Consider the following 27,107-nt stretch of genomic DNA (forward strand, 5'->3'; position numbering starts at 1 on the left):
ATACTGCACGACAATAAGTATATCTACAGTAAATATTCACACATTGCATTATTTCATAAACAAGTGACATAATCGGTATTAATTTACTGTCAAGTAACACTTTTACTTGCAGTTGTACAGCCTTTTGGTGCCGATTCAAAATGTGTTTAACCTATAGTCTAAACACATCCATGTGTTAATGCAATTGGAACTGATTAGTCACACTGCTGCCAGTAAGTTGGATACCAGTGTGGTTACATCATAATGGGCACATCAGTGGGCTTTCTTTTTACTCTTGTGCTTTATAGGTTTAAATGGGGTTTTATGACTTTCTGCTAGCAGTCTTTATGCAGTGAATGTTATAATGTAGCTAAAGTGAAAGAGCTGGAAGGCACTTTTTTGGGGGAAAAAAATCCTTGTAGCCGATTTTAAAATAAGAAGCATTGCATAGGGGTGTTGTGTTCAAGATACCAAATTTCACAATTAATGCAAATAAACGTAATAAGGTATTGATCAATGGTGAAGCCAAAATTTGGGTATGAGAAATCCCTGTAGCTGGGTTTTTTTTGAGCCAGTACAATTAAAATGTTTGATCTTGGGTTACTGAGGGGCATTACTTCCTCTGCACACCTCCTAATTGTTCCTGATATTAATTAGGGATTATTTCTATATTGTATATGGAAATGATGAGGAAGCATTTTATTTTGCAATAAACAATTTATGCTCATTGTTGGAGTCATCAAAAATAGTGATTAGATAGATGAATTATATTGATCAGGAGTATTAGCTACTGAAGGAATATTGGCTACTGCAGAGGGAATCCTTACTTAATGTGTCTGACATTTACGCTAGGTGCTCTTCATTAAATTGATATGACAGTGGAAGGAGCGCACGTCAACCCAAGCACCCCACCCACCCGCCCCTTCAACCACTGTCTGCCCCACCTGTGACCGAGACTGTAGGTCCCGCATTGGACTCATCAGTCACCTGAGAACTCATTTTTAGTGTGGAAGCAAGTCATCCTCAGTTCCCGAGGGACTGCCTAAGAAGATGACATTTGATTCTAAATGCGAAACCTTAGATTCAGTATTTCCTTCTTTCTATGGCAGTAAATTTAATTTGTAGGATAATTTATTGCAGGCCAATGGTGTTTCAGTGCAATACTTTTCTGTCTGTGTATAGCAATTCCATAATATTTGTTTAGTGCTTAATTTGGTATTTTTTCTTTGTTTAAATTTAGCTTTGTTAAATCCATAATTTTATTGCTCTCCAGATAGCTGGTGCTTGAACAGCTGTGCTTGGCCTCCTTCCCAGTAGTTTTCCATGCCTAAACATTGCATTACAGTGAGAAGGTGTTGATGCAAAGTCACAGGGGGCCAGTAAATTGTTCCTTCTTGTCATAGAATCATTGGCTCATCTTGCCAAATCAGTGGACCCTTGATGATCTTCATCAATTTTCAAGGAATGTGGGCAACTAAAGTCTACCATTTACCACTTGCAGAGACGGACCGTGTACTCCTCCAACAAATGGGGTGGCCGTTACCTATGACTCTTGAGCGCTCACTATTTTGGTAGCAGAGTTTTTTAAAATCTGTGTTACCTGTATTGATTCCTTGGGCGGTTGGAGAAACCCCAACGTTGTAAGTTCATAGGATCAATGATTATAAAAGGCCCAGTCTTTACTGACCTACACTGTTCCAACGCTGTCCTGGCCTGCCTCTCATCTTCCACCCTCCATAAACTTGAGCGCATCCAAAACTCTGCTGGCCATATCTAACTCGCACTGTTCTTCCATTACCCCTGTGCTCTCTGACTGACATTGACTCCCGGTCCAGCAACGCCTCAAATTTAAAATGCTCACCCTTGTGTTCAAATCCCTCCATGGCCTCACCCCTCCCTACAACCCTCTGAGAATTCTGCGTTACTCCAATTCTGGCCTCTTGTGCATCCCCGACTTCCGTTGGCTTTCTATTAGTGGCCATGCCTTCAGCTGTCTAGGTCCTAAACGCTCCGTAAACCTCTCTGCTTCTTTACCTCTCTCCTTTTAAGACATCCCTTAAAACCTACCTTTTTAGGAAAAGTTGTCATAATGTCTTTCTTTGGCTCGGTGTCAATTTTATTGTCTGCTAACGCTCCAGTGAAGCACCTTGGGATGTTTTACTGCGTTCAAGGCGCTATATAAATGCAAGTTTTTTTTGTTATTGGCTTTCTTTGTGTTTAAATCCCGTTGTGGCCTTGCTTCCCCCTTATCTCTAAATCACTCCAGCCCTATGCCACCCCGCCCCCACCCCCCACCCTGAACTCTCTGTTTCAATTACTGTGGCCTTTTGTGCAACTCCCCCTTTTCTCCACTATTGGCGGCTGTACCTTCAGCCGTCGAGGCCCCACTCTCTGACGTTCCCTCACTAAACCCCACCAGCTCTCCAGCTTCCTCTCCTCTTTTGAAGACCCTCCTCACAACACACCTCCTTGACCATGTTTTTGGTCCTACACCAGCCTCCCCCCCCCCCCCCCCCCCCCTCTGCCCCTCCACTGCAAAATCTCCTCCTTTGGCCTCCAACAATAATCCCAATAAGCATATCTGAGGGTTACTATTATGGCTAAGCCAGCAACCTATTTTTGGAGTACTATTATGTCCATTTTCATGTGGACCTTAGCAGAACAGACTGGAATATCTGGTTTAGGAAAAGGATTGCGAAAAGTTAAATCTTTCCTTTGCCAAACATGTTGCCACTTTATTAACCTAAGGTTGGTGCTAGAAAATCCATGTACCATTGTGTAGATCAGTAGAAAAAAGAGTTTTTCCTTTTTATTTATTCTCTAGCATAGTGAGAGAGCCATGTTTTTATTAGTCAAATCTGTCATTCGGGAAATGGAACTATATCATCTCCCTGCTGAATTTTATGCAAAGAATTGGTGAGTGTGTCATTGATGAAGGATATTGGGTGGGTTGCAGCCAGAAAGGCCTAGAAATTCAGTGGGCTGTGCCACCCGTTAGCGCCCAAAGAGGGCACTTGGTGGGTTTAATGCCACTGGCCACGCCTCCCGCTAAATTTAGCGGGACGCTAATGGCGGCGCTAGTCGTTAGCGCTGTGCCGCTACCGATGACTTAATCGGTGTGCGCAGCGCCCCGCTACCGCCCCGATCATGAAATTTGGTAGCGCCCCCTGCTTTAACACCGGTTGCAATTTGCGACCGGTTCAGGGGGGCCTACCTGCGGCGGTAGAGGCACTGAGGTGTGTGGTGGCCATTTTTTTGCTGGCCGCCTGCCAGCACCTCTTCGCACCGCCATCCCCGGCCTCCTGAGCCCCCCCCCCCCCCCGCCCGCCGCGTTGTGCCGGCTGTGTCCCAAGAGCCCGGCACTTCTCCTTGGTGCCGGGCTCTTTTGCTGGTACTCGCGATCGCTAATCAAATCAAAATCAAATCAAATCAACTTTTATTGTCATTGTTAGTGCACAAGTGCAGTACAACCAAATGTAGGCTTGTGGCTCCCGAGAGTGTACATTTAGATTAAGACATTTAAACATTCAACATACATTTGGCTTGTAATACATTAACATAAACATAACCATAATAAAGTGCATTGGCAGATGAGCAGGCCTGCAGTACCGCAGCGCGCCGTGCTGCAGCGTGTGGCGCTGCGGCGCACTGCAATTTTTAGTTGCAGCGCCCCAAGAGGGATGCGGGGCGCCTCGAGTAGCGCTGCGCTTCCGTCTGGGGCACTGAAACTGAATTTCCAGCGGGCGGTCGCGACTCCTTCCGGGGCGGTACTTCCGGCGCCCTGGCGAGACTGCGGGGCGCCAGTGAATTTCTAGGCCAAAGTCTTTTAAATCAATCGACAGCCCTCTCATTTACTCCGATGCATGACCTATTTGGGTTAAATTATTATTTGAACTGAATTAATCTATGGCCTAGAAATTCGACAACACTGGAAACCTGCCGGTGGTACCGCAGGCCGCAGTTAATGGCCACTGAAACGAATAGAGTTGACAGCACTGGTATATTGGTGCTGCTTGCTAATTGCGCTAAACTCACTGTGCAAGGCCAGTTTTCCTGGCGGTAGTCTCAGCAGGAGGCCCAATGTAGCGTGGCCGTAGCATCATTGCAGCAAGAACAGACTTTTCTTAAAGCAAGTCTGTCATTTTAGAAAGCAGCGTCGGTCCCTTAAAGGGGAACTGCCTTCTAAAATGAAAAAAATAAATAAGTGTTTAACCCTTAGCGCTCAACTGCATTGTGAATAAAAAATGAACATTAAAAAGAATTCCCAAATGGCAGGCCTTCAGATCTTAAGGCTGACTTGTCTTCTGTACCTCAGAAAATGGGAAAAGTGCTTCAGCACTAACACAAATGGCTCAGTAAGCAAAGGAAGGGCATCCAGGGTCTCGCACGCAGCCCTCCAACTTTGTGCAGGCGGTCAACACTGCAAGAGAGATTCTCTACCCACGGGGGCCAGGAGGCCCTCCAGAAAGAAGGATTTGTGACTAGATCGCCGAGGCCATCACTGCCAGCAGTGTTGCCCCAATCACCTGGATCCAGTGCCCAAAGAAGTTTCATGACCTCAGACTAGTGGTCAAGCTCAGTGAACGCATCTTCAAAAGCCGTCTCTGACCAACTGCATCACCAGCTTCACACGCTGCTCAATGCATGACTCCTCCTCACCGCCCCCCCCCCTCCTAATCACTCACCTACCACCAATCTGCACCAAACATGAGGCACACCTCCTATTCATAGCTTCACTTCACCCCCTCCGAGGAGACAGTGCTGGCCATTCTTGGCAGGGGCATGTCTGAGCCCTAGGCCAGTGGCGGGGCTGAAAGGATGCAAGATGCTGTTATCCTCATACATTATTCTCCTTCTTGCAGTCACCTCTTGCTTTCCCCTTTATCACAACTCCACCCTTGTGCCTTCCTCATTTCACACACCCAAGAAATGCAGCTTGCCCAGCCAGTGGTTGACCAAGAAGAGGGAGAGGAGAGTAAAGAAAAGAAACACCGTCACTCGATTTCACGCTCCCAGTCACCAGCCCCTCGAGGTCCACCTGCAAGGCCATTTGTAGTGTCCTCCACCGAAAGTCCACCAGCCATGCTGCAGCCACTAGGGTAGCACTGCGTGATATCACAAGGATAGGCAAAGGCACACACAAGACAGTCATTAAGGGAATGCATAAGGGTGATGAGTTGATTTCTTGGTGTCATATTTATGGATCAATGTATAAAGTTGGACTGGAAAGTTTGCTTTGTGGTGGCTTTTATTTCAACATTGTGGCCAAGAGGACGCTGTGATGGTCAGTAACAGAGGGAAGGGAAGTTGTGGGACAAATATTGAAAGGGGAATTGGGGTTGTGGTCACTGGAACCGCAGGCAGATTATTTGATCCTGGATATCCTGGCCAGAAAAAGGCTGTCTGGGTTGCATCCCTTCTGCATCCTCCTCTTCTGTGTCTTCCTCGTCTTCCTCTTTCCCTCTGCAAGCGGATGCTGTAAATCTGAAATAAAAGCAGAAAATGCTGGAAATACTCAGCATCTCAACCTAAGACGTGAACTCGGTTTCTCTCTCCACAGATGCTGCCTGACCTACTGAGTATTTTCAGCATTTTCTGTCTTCTCCGAGGCCTTGCAAGCGTCCAGCAGCACTCCCTGCACACATTAAAAACTTTTAACATCTATTGCACCAAGCCACTTTTAACATCTATTGCACCAAGCCACTACTTCACTAAAATATAAAAATAAACTTCCAAAAGGTGAAATGCAAACTTACCTGAAAGATGTGTGTCCCCCTTTAAGAAGTGCTGACAATGTCTCTGTCGGTCTACTGCATGCTCGCTTTTCAGAGCGAGCTTAGGACCCAGTGCAAAACTCAGCGGAAAGGTCCAAGTTCGCAGAGCGTGGCATTAAGTCTGCAGAGCGTGGCATTAAGTCGGCATTGCACGCTGAGTGATGTTATGCTCTTCATATTTGCATGTCCAGGGCCAGCGCTGCTAATGGCAGCGCTATGACCCTCACCAAAATGGTGCCGCCGAGTCCCATACCAGAGGCGGGCGTTAGAGTGGCGGGCGCCATTTTTTTCAGGAATCTGCCGCTAACTGGTGGCAGTAAGTAGCCCAATTTCTAGGCCAAAATACTTAATATTAGAGAAGCATAACTTTACTGGTCAAGACCACTATAGTTAGGTATATAACCTTAAGAGTTTCTTCCTGGTCTGTGACCATTTCATTTACAGGTTGCCTCCATTGAGCCTTCTGAACATTCACTTCAATAACAAGATTAGCATACACATGCTGGTATTACTCCAACTAGTGAAATTTTTTTTAGTATGTCTGTTCCACAGTACAGGGACATGTCTTTGCCAGTCTCCTTTGAGACCAATTTTGTTGTCTTCAGAGTATTAGCTAACACTGAGGGGAAAAATATGCATATATGTTAAATGTGTTTTATTGAATAGCTTCTATTTAGTTAATTGTATTTATAAATACTTTTTTTTAAAAAGCTGGCTTGCGCAAAGTTTACACGCAGTCTAACAAACGTGGATCTCCTCACAAGTCAATCATTTAGAAGTATTATCATTCCAAGGGCATATTTCTTTTTTCATAGATACTGAACAACGATTACAGATAATAAAGAGAAGATAGAATTTCAATATTTTCATGATAGCAATTGGTCCCTTTGGTTATGTATTGAGATGGAGTAGAAATTCAGGTGTTTTTGTTCACATTTACAGTATGCTTGGAGTATAAAGCAACACACTGAACGTCACTGAAAGTCCATTACACATTTTTGTTCTTTCATTGGTAGATTCTTGCAGGCTGTCAGTAGCTAACGGTTGTGAAAATATAAATTCCTTTCCTTATTTTCTGTATTTTCCAGGATTCAACATTCAACCAGACATGTGAGGTAAGCAGCATCAAAAATCTGCATATTATGCTTGTAATTTGTATTCGTAACGAGAAAAGAACAGTTAATTTAAGTCAAGCTTTACAGCTGCATTTTGTTCTGTCTAATTTCTCTTGTCACAGTTTGTATTTGTGGATATCAAAAGTTTACAATTAGGCAGTGCTAAATGCGAACCAACATTTCTGCTGCTTGGAAGGTTCCTATTATAGATATAGAAGCTGTATAAGAATCCATCCATCGCCATTATAAGTCTCATATGCCTTAGTATCCAAGTCCCTCACTCCCAGTTCTTTTGGACTGTAATACTTCCTGATATATAACTGTGATGCTTGTTTGAATTTTGTATGTTTTTTGTCCATTTTCTGCATAGGCAGCCCTCCAATGTCTCACTCAAACGGTCATTCATCATGTGTGAACCTAGATGCCGAGTGTCTGCAGCCATCACAGCTGACCCTAATGGAGCCTTCATCCAATGTTCACGTGCATATTGTCCAGCAGGAATGACTGGATAACGATCAGGGATGGGAACCTGGTTGATTAACGCCCCCCCCCCCCCCGCCGGCCCCAACTCCCACCCTCTCCCTATGTCCGCGTGTAGTGCCCCAGTTGCTGTCTAGTCAAAACCAGCAAAGGCCAGTAATCAAAACTGGGACCACTGGTCTGTATAGGTTATTACAGACACTTTGGCTCATGTCCATGGCAGGAAGCTTAGATTAGCAGAAATAAAAGTACAGTTGTAAAACCATTTATCAATAACTATCAGGTGTTAACACAATTTTGGCCCAGATTATGTGTTAATAATAATGGTGAGGCTAACGGGAAATCTGAAAGTTGCTGTCCGAGAAACCTCTCTCCTCCACAGGGTGCACTGTAGCCGTCCTTGCCGATAGCATTGACAGAAATGTAATGGCGTGAACTTTGGGTAATTGCCCACTAGTTCCCCACTAAAGATGTCATAAAAAGTTAGGGCTGGTGCGTTCAGGAGTATGTGAATTTTTAATGACATGATAATTGATAATTACTGTCAAACAACATCTTTGGCCCTGCAAATATAATTTTACAAATGTGGAGCCTCATTCCTTTAAAGGTTAATTGGTGTTGGAGATTTTTTGATTTTTTTTAACCTTTTCTGTCTGTCTCTTTTCTCTCCTAATCTCAGCTGTCTTTCCCAATCTTTATTCTGCTTTCTGTACAGGATTTACATCTAATTTATATTTCCTGCTTTATACTTCCTGGTTTAGACTGCGTGTCTCAGTGAGGATTCTTCAATCGGATTGGTTGAAGGGCCTGATTGTATTGTGTCCTGCACATAGACGCCGCACATCATCTGTACTGGATCAGACGCCGGATTAGAGCAAGTCTAAAGTCCACAAAAACTTTGTGGGCAGGTGTCGGCGAGGTGAATGGCAAGCGCCGTTCCTTCGCCACTGACCACAAACTCCGGGCCATTATCTTTAGCAATAGTGGGTATGTTCTCATAACAGTCCTTTTTTGCAACAGTTGGGCAACTTTACTTTCCTTGCCATTTATTCTGTTTAAGACCAGTTGAAATACATTTTATAAATTAGTATAATTTAAATGGAGATTTGATTTGTGGTTAGATGAACTATTACACTTGGGGAAATTTTGTTTTAAAGACAGATTATGTACATTGAAGCAAAGTTGGGAAGGATTGGAAAGAGTGATGAATATATTGGTTTTATACCAAAGTTTCTGAATATGTCAGATACAAGAAGGTTCAGTCTTATTCATTCTGCAGGATAGCTTTTGACTGATGCAGTATGTGGGTGGTTAGCAATACTCTTTTTTGCATAATTCAACATTGATCCCACGCAGCACTTCTTACTGTTCTGTTTGCCCGTTGTGACTCACTGTACCAATGGCCTTGAACAAATGACGAATTCTGTATTCACTCACACTGAGGACCTCAATAATTTTATTCTTGTGTCCACTAATGATTCAGTGAGTGACAGAAATGTGGGAAGTAACGCATTTTTCTTTATTTCTTTCATTCTTTTATTGAACAGGACATTTGCATTTATATAGCATCTTCCATATAAGAACATAAGAAATAGGAGCAGGAGTAGGCCAATCGGCCCCTCGAGCCTGCTCCGCCATTCAATAAGATCATGGCTGATCTGATCCTAACCTCAAATCTACTTTCACTCTCCACCCCATCCGAACCCATGTGATCTCCCGGGAGAGGCGAAAAACCAGATAAAAAACCCAATGGCCAATTTGGGAGGAAAAATCTGGGAAATTCCTCTCCGACCCATCTAGGCGATTGAAACTCGTCCAGGAGATCACTCTGTCCCTGTATTTCCTGCAGTACTTACCTTCTGTAAAGAGGTGATCTCCACCCCAGCCAGGAACAGGCCCAATTTACTCTTGAAGGACTCCTAGCTGGCAGCCTGTTCCCGAGGTCTCCACTAATCCCTGTGAATAGAACCATCTCCTGAAATCTAACACAGAATTAGAACACAAGAAGTAGGAGCAGGACCAGGCTACACAGCCCCTGGGCCCACTCTGCCACCCACAGGGCCATGACTGATCCGAACCTAGACTCATGTCCAATTTCCTGCCCGCTCCCCGTAACCCCTAATTCCCTTTACTTCTAGGAAACGTCTATTTCTGTTTTAAATTTATTTAATGATGTAGCTTCCACAGCTTTCTGGGGCAGCAAATTCCACAGACCTACTACCCTCTGAGTGAAGAAGTTTCTCCTCATCTCAGTTTTGAAAGAGCAGCCCCTTATTCCAAGATTATGCCCCCTAGTTCTAGTTTCACCCATCATTGGGAACACCCTCACCGCCTCCACCCGATCAAGCCCCTTCACAATCTTATACAGCCAATGAAATACTTTTGACTTATCAGAAGGACAACACCTCTGACAATGCAGCACTTCCTCAGTACTATATTGAAGTGTCCGCCTAGATTCTGTACTCAAATTTCTGGAGTGTGCTTGAACTGACAAACTCCTGACTTGGAGGCGAATGTATTTTCACTGAGCTGGCACAATGGAAAGCAGCTATCCCTTAAATTCCACCTTTTTGTTCCTGTTTTCAGAAAGAAAACCTACAATAGTCTTCCGAATTTCATTAGTCGAATAAATTAGACAGAAGCCAGTCTTCAGCCAATTCGATTCACTCCACGTGATATCATGAAACGGCTGAGTGCACTGGCTACAGCAAAGGCTATGGGACAACATCCCAGCTGCCATGCTGAAGAATTGTGCTCCATAACTAGCCGCGCCTGTAGCCAAGCTGTTCCAGTACAGCAACAACACTGGCATCTACCTGACAATGTGGAAAACTGCCCAAGTATGTCTATCCACAAAAAGCAGGACAAATCCAATCTGGACAATTACCGCCCAATCAGTCTACTCTCAATCATCAGCAAAGTGATGGAAGGAGTCCTTGACACTGTAATCAAGCAGCACTTACTCACCAATAACCTGCTCACCAATGCTCAGTTTGGGTTCTGCCCAGAACACTCAGCTCCAGACCTCATTACAGCCTTGATCCAAACATAGACAAAAGAGCTGAATTCCAGAGGTGAGATGACTGCCCTTGACATCAAGGCATCAAGGAGCCCTAGTAAAACTGAAGCCAATGGGAATCGGGGGAAAACTGTCCACTGGCTGGAGTCATACCTAGCACAAAGGAAGATGGTTGTGGTTTTTGGAAGCCAATCATCACAGCCCCAGGACATCGCTGCAGACGTTCCTCAGGGCAGTGACCTGGGCCCAACTATCTTCAGCTGCTTCATCAATGACCTTCCCTCCAACATAAAGTCAGAATTGGGGATGTTCACTGATGCTTGTACAGTGTTCAGTTCCATTCACAACGCCTCAGATAATGGAGCAGTCATTACCCACACGCAGCAAGAACTGGACGACATTCAGGCTTGGGCTGATAAGTGGCAAGTAACATTTGTGCCACAAGTGCCAGGCACTAACCATCTCCAACAAGTGAGAGTCTAACTACAGACCCTTGACATTCAACGGCATTACCATCGCCGAATCCCCCACCATCAACATCCTGGAGTTCACCATTGACCAGAAACTTAACTGGACCAGCCACATAAATACTGTGGCTACGTGTGCAGGTCAGAGGCTGGGTATTCTGCAGCAAGTGTCTTACCTCCTAACTCCCCAAAGCCTTTCCAACACCTGCAAGGCACAAGTAAGGAGTGTGATGGAATACTCTCCACTTGCCTGGATGAGTGCAGCTCCAACAATACTCAAGAAGCTCGACACCATCCAGGTCAAAGCAGCCTGCTTGATTGGCACACTATCCACCACCTTAAACATTCACTCCCTCCACCACCGGCACACCATAGCTGTAGTGTGTGCCATCTACAAGATGCACTGCAGCAACTCGCCAAGGCTTCTTCGACAGCTCCTCCCAAACCCGTGACCTCTACCACCTAGAAGGACAAGGACAGCAGGAGCATGGGAACATCATCACCTCCAAGTTCCCCTCCAAGTCACACACCATCCTGACTTAGAAATATATCGCCATTCTTTCACCGTCGCTGGGTCAAAATCCTGGAACTCCCTCCCTAACAGCACTGTGGGAGAACCTTCAGCATACAGACTGCAGCGGTTCAAGAAGGTGGCTCACCACCACCTTCTCGAGGGCAACTAGGGATGGGCAATAAATGCTGGCTTTGGCAGCCATGCCCACTGACGTAAGAAAACTACTAGGCACTTGGTCTAAGCGTTAAACAAAGCTTTAATCAACTGTTTTACAACATGGAGGTCTAGTTCCTGTTAAGAATGTCCTTTGCAAGCTGGGCCCGTGCCTTGAGTATTTATACTCTCCCTGGACAGCGCCACCCACAGGCTGCTCAGTTGATTCATGTCACCCACATCCCATGAACGAATAAAAAAAAAACCCCTAGGCATTGAATTAAGACATAACGATGGCACACCCAGCCCAGTCAACCCTATAAAGTCCATCTCACTAACACCTGGGACTGGTGCTAAAGTTGGGAGAGCTGTCCACCAGACTAGTCAAACAATGGCCTGACATTGTCATATTCACAGAATCATACCTATCAGCCAGTCCCAGATTCCTCCATCGCCATCCCTGGGTATGTCCTTTCCCACAGGCAGGACAGACCCACCAGAGGTGGGGCATAATGGTGTATAGTTGGGCGAGTCGCTCATGGAATCCTCAACATTGACTCTTGACCCCATGAAGTCTGATGACTTCAGATCAAACATGGGCAAGAAAATGTCTGGTATTTACCATCTATTGTCAGCTGATGAATCAGTACTCCTCCATGTTGAACACCACTTGGAAGAAGCACTGAGGGTAGCAAGGGCACTGAATGTACTCTGGATGAGTGACTTCAATGTTCATCACCAAAAGTGGCTTGTTAGTACCACCACTCACCAAGCTGGCCGAGCCTTGAAGGACATAGTTGCCAGTCTGGGCTTGCGGCAGGTAGTGTGACAACCAACATGAGAGAATAATGTACTTAATCTAGTCCTCACCAGTCTACCTGTCGCAGATGCGTCTGTCCATGACAGCATTGGTAGAAGTGACCAGTGCACAGTCCTTGTTGAGACTAAGGCTGGAATTTTCCTTACCTTGGCGGGTCCGGTGCGGGCAGTGTCCATGGTGGATCCCGATCTCGCTGCTGGCTCCATCCTGCTGTACAGAATTAACTTACCTTAATGGGGCCTATTAAGCCCGCCCAGCGCATTACCTGGCCCAATGAAATGGAGCGGGTCTGGTGACGTCACTCATGACGTGTTTTAAGCCGGGATCCTTAAAGGGACCATGGCCACATTAAATTTTAAGTTTAATCTACCATAGTGGGTGTTGAATCTTTACTGTACAATAAAATAATAAAAGCTATATATGAGTGACAAAGAAATATTTAAATAATATGATCATTAAGTAATGTGACTCCATCTACAAATACGATCAAGAACATAATTTAAAAAGTACATTAATTGGGAAGTTATTGGTGATTTAGTCACAAATCTATAGACTTTTGTATCAGTAACTGGTACAAATAAAAGATGTGTGTGTATAGGTAATACATAAAATTAAGCAGATTTTAAATGTAATTGTAAAGGGGTGGATTTACAATCTTATGCAAGTTTAGCAGAAGAGCTGTGGAATCCCTGATAAACCGTGTAAATGGTGCTTACAATGTGTTTCTGGGATTTCTGCAGCTCTTCCGTTGCAGTTAACAATGGACAAGTGAGAGAACTTCTGCAAAAATTCACATTAAAGTCTCAGACTGAAAAATTAAATTGGTCATATTCAGGGACTGAAAGCAAATTGAACCAGTGGAATGAGTGATGAGAATGAAATTGTTACGGTTGATGACTTGATTTAATGTGTAACTGGACGATCACAGTATACTGTGAGAAAAACATGACCAGAAACAACACAAAAATGTATTTAACTGGTATGTCAATTTTTATAGTGCAGATCAATTCACTGCAATTACTGTTGAGTTGGAAGGCAACAGCTGAGAATGGCCAGTGAAAAATTAACAATTACCAGTAGCTTTTCAAGTAGTACAGAATCTCCATCAATCTGTTAGCTGATGTAATCAACATGTTTTTATTGTGGTTTATTTTCCAAGCTGTCAAGTAATCAGCTGGAGCAATGGCCACGGAACTCACGCCTCAGGTTGACAGATGTGGTTCCTGAGCTGTGTGAATCCCATGACCATGCAGGGAAATTCAACAAGTACGGGGGAAAAGGCCCTTCAGTGCCTGTAAAGTACCTCATAATGATTTCAATTGGGTCGGGTCAGGTCGGCTCCATGCTGACAGATGTGCCTGTGGGAAAGACGCGTGGGAGCAACTTGACAGCGGGTTCCCGACCCGCTGTCAAAAAAACCAACTTTCCCACCCAACCCGCCACCGATTGCGCCCGCTACCACAATGGAAAATTCAGCCTTAAGTCCCGTGTACACACTGAGGGCACATTACATCTGGTCATTTATCTCATTGCTGTTTGTGGGACCTTACTGTGTAAAAATTGGCTGCTGTATTTCCCTACAACATTAACTGCACTTCAAAAGTACTTCAATTGCTGTGAAGCACTTTGGATTGTCCTGAGGTCATGTAAGACACTATATGAATGCAAGGTTTTTCTTTATGCAATTTTTACTTTGATTTACTGAGCTTTGCTGTGTTTCTAGCATCCATTTATGTGTTTCTTACAGGTACAGTTCTGTCGATTTGGCTGTAAGAAGGCTGAGGCATCTTATGGTTTCCACATAATAGGTAAAGAAAAAATATTTAAAGTTTGGACTCCAGACTGTATGCTCATTCTAAACAACTCCTACCAAGAAGTTGTATGTAACATGTATATACTTCAGACTTGTTTTTTTTCATATAGTTGGACAATTCTAGATTCACATTCTACCTATGTGTTTTTGTCATTTTCAACTATTATCCTTTTGTAGCTTTCTTCCTTTTGGAGGGGTGGTTGGAGTTGGGGTTGAATTTTTCAAGTGTGAGGGAAGTCAGTGCCAGGAGTAGAACATTTTTTAATTTTGCATTTTTAGCACAATAATACTTCTTGGTTAGGTATCTCTATAGGTGGGTGTTAGCTGTCCACCTTGGGTGTAAATAGATCTGCCTCTGATTCCTTCTCCGATCCTCTTCTTCCTCTGCCACAACAAACTAATAGAGTATATCCAGCGAGATGCTCATCCAGCCAGTGCAATGAGATAAATGCATAAACAAAACTCAGAAGTGAGTATTGCAGCAAAACAAGTCTGCGTAGCTGATAATGGAATTCAAATTTTAAGTTAAATCTCCAAGATGTGCCATCAATGCAACATCCATTTAAAAGGATGCTTAGCAACGTTAGTGTATTCCTGGTGGAAAAACCCAGGTATATGGCAGCAATGGTTCCTTTATATGTACTGGCATAAATTTGAAAGGCTTAATGAGTTTATTTTTGGCATAAGCCAGAGCGCATGAAACAGGTTCTGGGTAGAAAATACCACTCTGCATTTGGCCGAAACATCTTTAAGGCCCGCTTGCCGAATTCTCTTGACCGAGGGCCTCCAGTGCACCTGAGCAAGGAATTGACCCTATAGGAGTGACAGCCCTGGTTGATTTCTCTCCTTCCTAACATGAGGGACACAGGCCAGTTGTAGTTCTTTCTACCATTGCCCCAGCTTTTATCAGCAAACTCAGCTCAAACCTTCTTGATCTTTATGGCTTAGTTGCACACCATATGGTGCATTTAACCACTGAGTCAGTAGGGCAGCTACAGGCTGTAACATACATGTAACTACTTCTCCCTCCCCTCTCCCCATTTCTACTTGCCTTCTCCTTTAGTTAAGGTTAATGTAGCATTGATAAACATTCATCACTGACTATTCAATGTAATTAGGTTTTGGCAGTATGTTTTTAGTATTTTCTGCATGCATCTGATAGTCACCTGCATTAAGCAACCAGTAATGGTTCAGTGATTCACCGCACTGTTGAACATACTGCCTATTATAAGAAAATGTTAAAGTACAAATTCATACAGTGCGAACTGGATCAGAGCAAAAAACTCCATTTACTTTATAGATGTAAAAGGAGAGGAGATTTTTTTTGATTAGGCTTGCTTCAAATCCATTGGTGAAGTAACAATGTTGTAAAAAGATTGTTTTGCAATAAGATATTGCGGTCAATAGCAGCCCTGCTTACAGTAAAGCAATACTTTATTGATGGTGGTTTTTCAGATTTACAGGTAAGTGATCAATGAGTTTGTTTTTTCCCTCATAATTTCAAATGCTGTAATTACTGTGTCTTTCTTTGTACATCATTAGAATCATTGAATGATCCATATCCTCCAGTGACAAGTGCAATACACAGTACATCCATTCTTTTAAAATGGGAACCAGCAAACTCATCAGCAGTAAGATACATTCTTCAGTGGCGGTACAGAGAACTACCTGGGCAATGGATTTACACTGAAGTACGTATTCAGTGATGGATCGTAACAGGAACAATATTTTTGAGTGTTTTAAAAGTTTGCACTGCAAACCAGAATAAAAATTGAAATTAGCTGCAATTTACACAATCCCCAGTAGCACAGTGGATATAGAAAATCCACATTGATTGGATAGTTGAAACCTGAATATCCAATTGAATTGAGAACCAAAATTCCAGGTTTGCAATTGAATACTTTAATTTCAGATTGCAGGCTGCCCTGTAAACGTGTTGCAGGTCATCGAACTTTAAGAAAGTTCTTTTTGGTTACCCGTCTTCCTTTTTCCCTCCCCAACAAATATTTGACATTGACTGGTGCACGTGGTATTGTCCCATTCAGTTAAACAAGTTCTTTCTTAAACTGTAAATATATATTTTGAAGGTGAAAAAAAATGCATGCAGCAGAAAATAGTAATTTAATACTTCTGAAAAAAGATTAGGGGACATTACTGTATTTAAATGCAGCTCCTTCATTTAAGTTTCATAATATATTTTAAAATCTTTTTATGACTGCCTATTTTATCTAATTTTGCTTTTGCTTATTTACATTAACGGGCAAATAAACTCAAAAGTAAAATTGGAGTGACTTGACAGGAAAAGTACAGCCTATCTCTGGTGGCAGAAATATTCTTGGAAACTTTATAAAGCTATTGTTCTGTTGTATAAATGACCCACTGTTTACACAGGTTGTCGAAGATACAACATACAACCTCACTAAATTGCACCCATATACTGAGTACGTCTTTAGAGTGATGTGGATAATAACAGACAGCCTACATAAATACTCACCTGAAAGTCGCTCATACAGAACCAAACCATATGGTGGTATGTTATTTTAAGAAGAATATATAGTTCTAAGTAAGTTGTGCCTTTGCATTGTTTCTAAACTGCACTGGTTTTAAAATTCTCAGTGTTTTTGTAAAATATCAGCAAAGGTGTTCAGTGCCAAATAAGTGGAGTTGTGTTTTTAATTTTTTTGGCAACAGGTGCATATTGGAAAAGGTTGCATTATAGTTTTTGTTAACACTTGGATGAGTAAACCTACATCTTAAACTATGTTCACACTTTTAAAGATATCCATATTTAGACCTATGCTTGGACTGATGAGGAGCCAAGGCCTTTTATAGTCTGGCTGTAATCTGTCTCCGCTCAATGCGTGTAATTTGGCTAGCTTGGATTTTCATCTAGAACACTGTCTCAGTCCATTCCATCTGAACTCTAATGGCAGTATGCTAGCAAATTGAGATGGGCCATCTTGGGATTTGATAATGCTGCTTTAGTGAGCTCTAGAATTTGTATGTCAGGATTATTGCTGGAATCACCTTTCCACATTTTAAATTGGTGGTTTCACGCTAATATTGGAAAAAAAACGTTTTGTGTGGCTTTGCTCTGCGGGGTTAAGAATCTAAGAGGAGGGGATAAAGAGCTAATGCTTAAAGTTTATGGGGGGGATGGAGTTGGGGGTCAGGGAATAAAGCTCTGCCTCTAAGTCGATTTGCTGAAGTAGTAATTTTATTTTAGATGCTTGAAGAATAATTTTCAGCAGTTATTCATTATTAAAGATGCACTTTGTTATAATTGGCCTTAGAAAATATGTGATGCCATCTTTTTGCAACTCTGAGGTGCAGCTGTGGGCCGTCACAAGTGATATTACAGTTTTGAACAGTTCAGTGTGACTTTCTCAATATTTATCAATTAATTTAAAATTGTCCAACTGACAAGTCGTATTATTATTGGAAAGGAAATGTTATTTTAAACTTACTTTTTGTGGGTTTTTTTTTTTAGTCCCATCGTCGTCACCTCTGATCATTAGGATTGAAAGTCCCAGTCCTACCTCAGTAGTTGCCGAGTGGAAACCACCCATGTTTCTTAATGGACCATTAATTGGTTATCATATTGAGCTTCAGAGTGGTACAGAGCATTTGCTAAGGGATGCGAATAAGGAACAACTACGTTATTCTATCTATCCCACTAAACCAGGCACAACATACAGGTACTAATATATATGTGTGTACAACCTTAACAATTATATGGTGTTGGATATCCTAGTTGAATAATGTGATACCTTTAGGTTTTCAGAACAAATCTTGCAAAATCTTAAACAATAAGATTTAAAAGTCCTGTCTTTGATGGTAATGTAACTTCTGGGTAGTTAACTACTAAGATTATCAAGGCTATCAAAATACCCTCAAATGTTACTCTTAATCCTATAAGTAGCCAATGTTACGAAGAACAATTACAAAAGTATGGAAATATTTAGATACCATTTTTGAGAAAGTCACCTTTATTGTCTTCTATGAAATTGTAATTTACTTACACAATAAACTACACATTTTACAGGGAAATATACATTGCAAAGACAACTTCTTTATGCTGTATATAATTATCTCTACTCTGTCAGTAGTCTGTTTTGGCTGACTACAGTTTTTTTTGTGCGACCAATATGTAGGTTTTCCATAGCTGCAAGAAATACAGAAGGAATTGGACCTGTAGCCATTATGAATGTTAGCACACTGCCTCAACCAGGTAATCATTTTCTTAAAAGTTAACTTTAATTAGTGATGCCCCTTTGTGGATTATAATTTTATTTTCATGTTTGTTAAAAGTATGTATCTTGTTACGTATATTCATTCATTGCAACCAAGTAATCCTTTTCCGACATGAGGCATCATTGGTCCAGTCCATGAGATCTCTCTTCCAATGCCAGTCCATACTCAGCCTACCACACTTGGAAGGTACTGGTGTATTATTTCATTCTCTCAGCAATAAGGTGGGAGTGGGAATGGGATTTCTCGTTGCAAGACTTTAATAGAGTGAATATTCCTACTGGTGGTATCTGTAGTGTGGGTGAGATTTGGATGTTAGGTAAGGTTATATTTTTGTTAGGTAAGGGTATTAAGAGATATGGAGCAAAGGTGGGAAAATGGAGTTGAGATGCAGATCACCTTGATCTAATTGAATGGTTGAGCATGCCTGAGGGGGGCTGCATGGCTTACTCATGTTCCTAGAAAATGGGGCTTTGAGTGCTACTACTTTCAATCCCTGTTGGACATGTGCCCCATCTAATTTTTCAGTCAAGCGGGAGCTTAATTTATATGCACCCCACATCTTTAGCAGGCCCGCTGAATCTAGTAATTTTTTAGGTGAATCTCTGGCTCAGTGTTATTTCCGACCATTCGCATCAGACATTTAAAGAAGCTGCTTGGTAAAGTCCCAATTTTAAGGGTTGCAGGCTTTTTTTAAGCGCATGATTTTGAATGGATTTTTGTGTACTTTTTTTTGTGTGGAAGGTAATTTTGAAAGGATTATTTTTCTATTTTTCAAAATGAGACCAACAACAAAATACTTAACTAATGAGACAAGCAGCAGAATCATTTATCAATATCGCTGATAAACTGACTATAAAGAAACTCTTCTAGTAGAGCAGTAAGATCCTTGAAGGTGGGGCCATCTAACAGGATGTTACAGAGTGTATGCCCTTTAGACAGTCATTGTTACCTGAATATTGGGGGTTGTTTTTAAAAGACCCAATCAGTATTTCATATTGTAAGTGCTCCTAGATGAAAGAAGGCATGGTAGGATGATTAGCAGGTGCTATGATGCTACCAACCATATCTGCAGGCCTTGGCACATCTACCTGGTGTGACAATGGTGTGGCACATCTACCTGGTGCAGACTTTGGGTCAGCATGCAGTCACTTGCAGATCTATTCTATCTGCTGCATGGACATCAGCAGATAATCTACATCATAGGGACAGCACTGTCAATGGCAGATTCACCTGCACATGCCAGCTATTTTATCTCCTTTCCTACTGAATAGCACCAGCAGTATGACACAACTGATCAATATTACCACACTGCTTCGCTTCATTTCCCAAAGTAAAAGGGGTCTTTGTTAGCCAGTGAGTTCCTGCTTCTGCTGTTGATCCAACACCACCATTTGCCTTCCTCACTTGTACCACATTGTTAAGCTCACTAACTATTTCCTCTTGGATACATGAGCCCAAGCTGTTGCTTGCAAACATTGGGTGAGTGACCAATGTTACACTGCTATCTCCAACACACCTTGCATTACAAGATCATGGCCTAGAAATTCGGTGGGCTGCGCCACCAGTTTGCACCTAAAGAGGGCACTCAGTGGCTTTAGCGCCACTGGCCACGCCTCCCGCGATATTTAACGGGGCGCTAATGGCAGCGTTAGCCTGTAGCGCTGCGCCGCCACCGATGAAGTCATTGGTGTGCGCAGCGCCCCGCTACCGCCCCGAGCACAATATTGGGTCGCGCCCCCCATTGTAGCGCCGGTCGCAATTTGCGACCGGTACAGAGGGGCCTACCTGTGGCGCTACTTAAGGGGGAGGTGCGGGGCGGCCATTTTTTTCGGTGGCCGCCTGCCAGCACCTCCTCGTGCCGCCCTGCCCGGCCTCCTGATCCCCCCCACCCCCCCGGGCAGTGCCGGCTGTGTCCCGAGCGCCCGGCACTTCTCGGTGCCGGGCTCTTTTGCCGGCACTCGTGATCGCGCTGGTGCAGGCCCCTCCCCTTTAAGAAGGGGAGGAAGGCCTGCAGTACCGCAGCGCGCCGTGCCGCAGCATGTGGCGCTGCGGCACGTAGCGCTGCAATATTCAGCTCGAGCGCCCCAAGCGGGACGCGGGATGCCTCGAGCAGCGCCCTGCTTCTGTTTGGGGCGCTGAAACTGAATATCGGGAGGGCGCAAGCGGCTCCGCCCGGAGCGCAAATTCCGGCGCCCAGGCGAGCTTGGCGCCCCAAACGCGGCGCCACCGAATTTTTAGCCCCATAACTGCTATTTGTGTGGCTGTGTGTATGCCCGTGTGTCAGGGAGTAACAAGGGAGGCAGGACATTAGAACAGATGGTCATGGCCCATTATCTTTGTGGAGGCATGTCACTTTACCTTTTAGTCTCTTGATGCTCACAAATGAGGTTGTTCGAGGTGGCCTCCTCAAAGGGCATCAAGAGCTTGTAGTTTCTGAGCCCTCTTCTGGTTTGCATCCTCTCCCTTGTATTAGGTGCTATCTTGTGTAAGTGGCAAAACCATCTTAACATGTATGTTGAACGAGCACATGCATGTGCCCAAGCTGCAGGTTACGTTACATTGCTTTACAGCCAAGATGTCAGTCTTGGCTCAGAAGATTTAAACTTGACTCCAGGGACTCGCGCACATAATTGCAAAGTATTTACAGCACAGAAACAGGCCATTTGACCCAACAGGTCCATGTCGGTTATCTAGATGGACACTTCAGTGCAGTACCAAGAGAGTACTGCACAGTCGGAAGTGCTGTCTTTCAGATGAGATGTTAAATCGAGGCCGTCTGCCATCTCCGGTTGACGTAAAAGATCTCATGGCATTATTCAAAGAAGAGCAGGGGAGATCTCCTGGTGCCTGGCCAATATTTATCCTTTAACCGACATCACTAAAACAGATTATCTAACCATTTATCTCATTGCTGTTTGTGGGACCTCGCTGTGTGCAAATTGGCTACCACACTTCCTTACATTAAGAAAATAACTACATTTCAAAAGCACTTTGGGACATCCTGAGGTTGTGAAAGACAATATATAAATGAAAGTTATTTCGTTGTATAGTCCTTTGAAGATTTGAGTGTACTTTCAATTGCAATTTACAGCTTTAATGTGTGCCCTTTGATAAGGTACCACACGGTAGGCTCATTTGTCAAAGGTTTGGGCATGTAGAGTCAGGCGACAGATAGCTGAATGGGTCGCAAATTGGCTAATAAAAATAGAAAGCGGAGAGTAGGGGGCAAACGGTAGTTATTCAGATTGGAGGAAGGTAGAAAGTGGTGTTCCACAAGAATCCGTGCTGGGACCACTGTTATTCATAATTTACATTAATGATTTGGACTTGGGAACAAGTAACTCAATATCAAAATTTACAGATGATACTAAACTGGGGTATAGCGAACACTGAGGAAGAATGCGACATGATACAAGAAGACATTAGAAAACTTGTAGACTGGGCAGTTATATGCCAAATGAACTTTAACATCGATGAATGTGAGGTGATGCACTTTGATAGGAAAAATAGAAACATCATGCAAGAAATGTTATAGTCCCTTTGGTCTGCCTGTCCAATAGTTTGAAGCTGACTCCATAGTGGTAACAGTTATGATTTTTAATTAAGCATAAGTGAGACTTAATACATGCAATATTTGAGCAGCAGTCTACAAGGAATAATTGAGAATTACATTACTCTGTTGATCTTGGGTAGAAGGTGTGGCCCATTCCCCATAACTCCTTCTCACATATGCTTGTACACCTGTCTGGTGCCCTCCTTGGCCATTCCACACTGAGAGACCCAAACCCCCTAGGATATACTCCAAAAAATTGAACTGCAGAAAAATCTATCCAATCATGTATCTTCCATACCCCCATTCTACCCAATCATGGACTAGGCCCGTCTGTGCCCAGGGACAGGCCTTGGGCCTCCGTATCTGTTTTTTAGCCTTGGATACAAGCTTTTATTGCCCCTACAGTTGATGATGCATCCTATGGACCTTGAAGACAACAAATGTTCTAACTGTAAATAAAACCTAGGGTCAACATGCTTCTTTTCCCTAAATCTAACGGAGGAATACAACTAAAGTAATAAAACTGTAGACTAGCAAACTTAATATTAAACTGCAAACTAGCAAAGCTTAATCCTGAAAAATAGTAAAAGGGGATTATATTTGATTATATATCAACAAGTTACAAAAGCTCTGTGTATTCCCACGTTCAGAGAAGAGAGATAAGAGATAATGCAATAGCCAGCTTAAAGTCTCACACTGTTTTTCCCTCTCCTGGTAATAACAATTTTTTTTTACAATAACAAGAACACTTGTATGTCATCCGGAGAGTCCAAAAGCAGTGGATCTTGCAGAACAGCAGTTCCAGCAAAAAGCTTAGGATCATTTAACTCTTGCAATGCCTAATCCCTCTAAATACCCTCATAAGCCAATATTCTTACAATCACCTACACCTTCAAAAATAAGAAACTGAATGGGGTAGAAGAGCAAAGTGATCATGGGATACAAGTGAACACATCCTTTCAAAGCAGCATCACAGGTCAGCAAAGCAATTAAAAATGATAACAAAGCACTGGGATTTATTTCTAGGGGTATAGAATTCAAAAGTAGTGAAGTTATATTAAACTTGTATAGGACCCTGGCCAGGCTGCACTTAGAGCACTGTGCGCAGTTCTGGTCCCCATACTATAAAAAGGACATAGAAGCACTGGAGAAAGTGCAAAAAATATTTACAAGGATGATACCAGAACTGGGAGATTACAGCTATTGGGAAAGATTGAACAGGTTGGAGCTTTTTTCTTTAGAAAAGGGATGACTTAGAGGTGACCTGATAGAGGTCTTTAAAATTATGAATGGGTTGGACAGGGTTAATGTCGAGAGACACTTTCCACTTTTGGAAGAATTCAAAACTAGGGGCCATAAATACAAGATAGTTACTAATAATTTCAATAGGGAAATAAGGAGAAATTTCTTTATTCAAGAGAGTGGTTAGAATGTGGAACTCAGTACCACAGGAAGTGGTTGTGGCAAATAGCTTGGATGCTTTCAAAAGGAAACTAGAATAGTATATGAGAGAAAAAGGAATAGAAAGATATGGTGAAAAGTTGAGATAAGGTAGATAGAATGGGACGAGACTCATGTGGAGTATAAACACCAGCACAGACCAGTTGGTCCAAATGGCTTGTTTCTGTGCTGTATATTCTATGTAACAGCAGTGAAAGAGCTGTAAGGTTGATTGAGATCTTGGGATGGGTTAACAGTAAATGTGTAACATGCATGCTTACCAACATAGTTCCATGGCCCTTGTACCTGATAAAAGTGTCAGCTATGACTCAGTTGGGAGCACCCTCGCCTCTGAGTCAGAAGGTTGTGGGTTCAAGTCCCACTCCAGAGACTTGAGCACAGAAATCTAGGCAGTCACTCCAGTGCAGTACTGAGGGAGTGCTTCACTATTGGAGATGGCATCTTTTGGATGAGACATTAAACCGAGGCCCCATCTGCCCTTCAGGTGGATGCAAAAATCCCATGGCACTATTTCAAAGAAGAGCAGGGGAGTTATCCCTGGTGTCCTGGCCAATATTTGTCCCTCAATCAGCATCACTAAAAGAGTTTATCTGGTCATTATCACATTGCTGTTTGTGGGAGCTTGCTGTGTGCAAATTGGCTGCCATGTTTCCTATATTACAACAGTGACTACACTTCAAAAAAATATTTCATTGGTTGTAAAGTGCTTTGGGACATCTGGTGGTCGTACAAGGTGCTATATAAATGCAAATCTTTCTTTTCTTTGATAGTTAAGCTTGGCAGCATCCTACAGGTGTGCAATCCCATTTTGCATTTGTCTCCAGGTTTTTTGCACATAGTGTTGAGCATGGTTGCCATTTCTCACCAGGCATTGATACTGCTGTTCTGAGTGTCCTGCAGTACAAAACCCTCCTCATGCAGTAACCTGTTAGCCTCACTAGCCATCTACCAGGGAGTCTGGTACTGCACTGCTGCATCGCTTACCCAGAGACGACATTGCCTGGAAAATCACCCTAATCTTTATCATTTATACCTAGGAGAAGAACCCTGATTCGGATTTCCTAAATTGGAGCCAATTTTGAGATGATTTGGTAGTTTCACAAGTTGCGAGCCTAATTTCTGGAGAATCGTCGTCCTCATTTGGATGTGTTTGGTCAGTTGTCAGCCTGGCTATGAATCATTGATGAGCATATACATTTCAGAGGGAATTTTAAAAAGAAAATCCAGACTCTGCTCACTGTATTTGAATCACGTCTGTTGTTGATTGACTGTGAATCATTACTGATGGCAGTTACAAAAAAAGAGTTGTGACTCAGAACTTCTAACCCTCTTGGACAAAGGAGACTTTGTAAGGCGAACTGGTATATATGGGAGAGTGAGGTAGTGGAAATTGTGTTCGTCTAAATGATGAAATGTATAACGCTCATCATCTTAAAATAATTGTACTACTGCTTTGTCTAAAAATGTTACTAAAAGCAAATTAATTTCATTGCTGCAGAGCTATCTGAAAGTCTGGCACTCTGGCTGTCGAGACAAAATGCCCTATATGAAAGTAAACCTGGGGATTTGGAGGAGATGTTCTGTTCCAGAACAGATTGGATTACTCACAGCATCACTGGTACAGTTAATTCCTTCCTTTCTTGTTGATACAGACAAGCTGTATGGTTTCTTGGCAGAGCAATCTACAGCCAGTAGGTTCTGCCAGTTCATTTGAGATTTGTAGCTCCAATTAAATTTTCACTGAATACTGTTATCTTTTTCTGCAGTATCAATAAAATAAAAGTCAATTTAAGATAATTGGCAAAAGAACCAGAGGAGAGATGAGAATTTTTTTTCACACAGCGAGTTGTTATAATCTGGAATGCACTACCTGAAAAGGTGGTTGAAGCAGATTCAACAGTAACTTTCAAAAGGGAATTGGATATATATTTGAAAATGAAAAATTTGCTGGGGTTTGGGGGAAGGAGTGGGACTAATTGGATCGCTCTTTCAAAGAGCTGACAGACACGATGGGCCGAATGGCTGCCTTCTGTGCTCTATGATTCTATGAAAGCTGTATGCAGTATTAACACAATAAAAGCTGCACAATTGTACTTGAGATCTCTATTTGGTGATATGTCTGTGTACATCTAAGCAAGGGATGTCAGGGTTAGAACATTTTGCTACTTTTGGTACACTGATGTCAGTCGGTGGTCTTCTGAGGTTCAGGTGAAGGCACGTTGTTGGGACAGTTTAAAAGGAGCTTTACTCTGGAGTGACTAATGCGGATGGTGGGTGCCCAAAGTCGGGGGGAAAATATTTTATTTCCTAATATAGACAGCCCTCACCTTGAGAAACAGAACAAATCAGCCAATACCTTTAAATAGGGAAATCATATTATCACTGGTATTGCTATCACAAGCCACTAAGAAATCAACAGATTTTCTTGTGCTGCGAAACCTACGGAGCTACTGATATTTAAATTAATTTTATTTCATCAGGTGAAAATTTAGAAATAAAATATGTCTTGGCTGAGTATGAGACATAGCAATTATCGCCACGTGTCACCTTAGCTTTTATAATTCATGGCTGTCATGCTAATGGCGCCATCTCCTGGCACAGGGATCTTGCACCACTATATTACCTTTCAAACAAACTAGCTGTAGAATAATTCCCTTGGAGGAAAAATTGGGTTGGTTTGCACCTCACGTTAGCGCGGGGGCGCTAACAGGCCAGAATTCCCCTAGTTCCTGGGCATGGCGCTGCTAATGCTAACGTGAAATGCGGCGGCGGTAGCTGGTAGCACCCTGCGGTGCTGTGCCGCCGGTGATGATGTCATCACTGTGCGCAGTGCCCCGGCTGCAAACTTCCCATGTGCTCCCTGACCTTTCGCCGGACAATATGTCCGATAGGGTCAGGGGGGGCGTTTTTGCAGCGACGGCGGCGCTACTTAAAGGGCAGGTGTCGGGTGGTCATTTTTATTTTAGCCGACTGCCAGCACCTGTCCCCTTTTTTTTATGCGGGGTGCCGGCCGCGATCGCTCAGCCCGGTATTCCTCTTGAGTGCCAGGCTGTTTTCACGGCACCCCTGCTCCCCGGTGGTCTAGCAGGGCCCTGGTGCACGCAGCGCTAGTCCCCTCCCCTTTAATCGGGGAGGAGACCCGCAATGATGCAGCGTTACATGCCACCGCACGTGGAGCTGTTGCACGTAGCGCCGCGAACTTCAGTCGTAGCGCCCCAAGGAGGAGGTGGAGCCCTTCCAGTAGCGTCCCACCACCTGCTTGGGGCGCTACGACTGAATTTACGGCGGGGGGCACTAATTAGCGCCCCGGCGACGTTCGTGCACCAAAAGGGGCTCCACCAAATTTTTCCCCCCTTGAGTTTAGAAGGTTGCGAGGTGATTTAATTAAGGTATTTAAAATAATAAAAGTATTCGATAGGGTAGATACAGAGAAACTATTTCCTCTGGATGGGGATTCCAGAACAACGTCCACAATCTTAAAATTAGACCTAGGCCATTTGGGAGTGAAGTTAGGAAGCACTTTTTCCACACAATGGATAGTGAAACTATGGATCTTTCTACGCCAAAGGCTGTGAATGCTGGGTCAATTTAAACTTTCAAGACTGAGATTGATAGATTTAGTTAGGTAAGGATATCAAGGGATATGGATCAAAGACTGGTAAATGGATTTGAGGTACAGATCAACCATGATCTGACTGAATAACG

General features: G+C 43.1%; 1 protein-coding gene across 1 annotated transcript in view; it reads left to right on the forward strand.

The window, feature by feature from the left end:
• Positions 1 to 27,107, forward strand: part of LOC147107743 (proto-oncogene tyrosine-protein kinase ROS-like) — a 281,208-nt gene that overhangs the window by 27,127 nt on the left and 226,974 nt on the right. The window contains exons 4-10 of the mRNA XM_086007024.1: positions 6,842 to 6,868; positions 14,069 to 14,129; positions 15,677 to 15,825; positions 16,526 to 16,664; positions 17,625 to 17,832; positions 18,289 to 18,365; positions 24,901 to 25,020. Of these exons, the coding sequence (XP_085863150.1) occupies positions 6,842 to 6,868; positions 14,069 to 14,129; positions 15,677 to 15,825; positions 16,526 to 16,664; positions 17,625 to 17,832; positions 18,289 to 18,365; positions 24,901 to 25,020 (781 nt within the window). The remainder of the gene's footprint in view (positions 1 to 6,841; positions 6,869 to 14,068; positions 14,130 to 15,676; positions 15,826 to 16,525; positions 16,665 to 17,624; positions 17,833 to 18,288; positions 18,366 to 24,900; positions 25,021 to 27,107) is intronic.

This window comes from Somniosus microcephalus, chromosome 14, assembly GCF_052327205.1.
Source record: "Somniosus microcephalus isolate GS21.2 chromosome 14, FLI_Smic_1.0, whole genome shotgun sequence".
In the NCBI taxonomy this organism is placed as follows: Eukaryota; Metazoa; Chordata; class Chondrichthyes; order Squaliformes; family Somniosidae; genus Somniosus; species Somniosus microcephalus.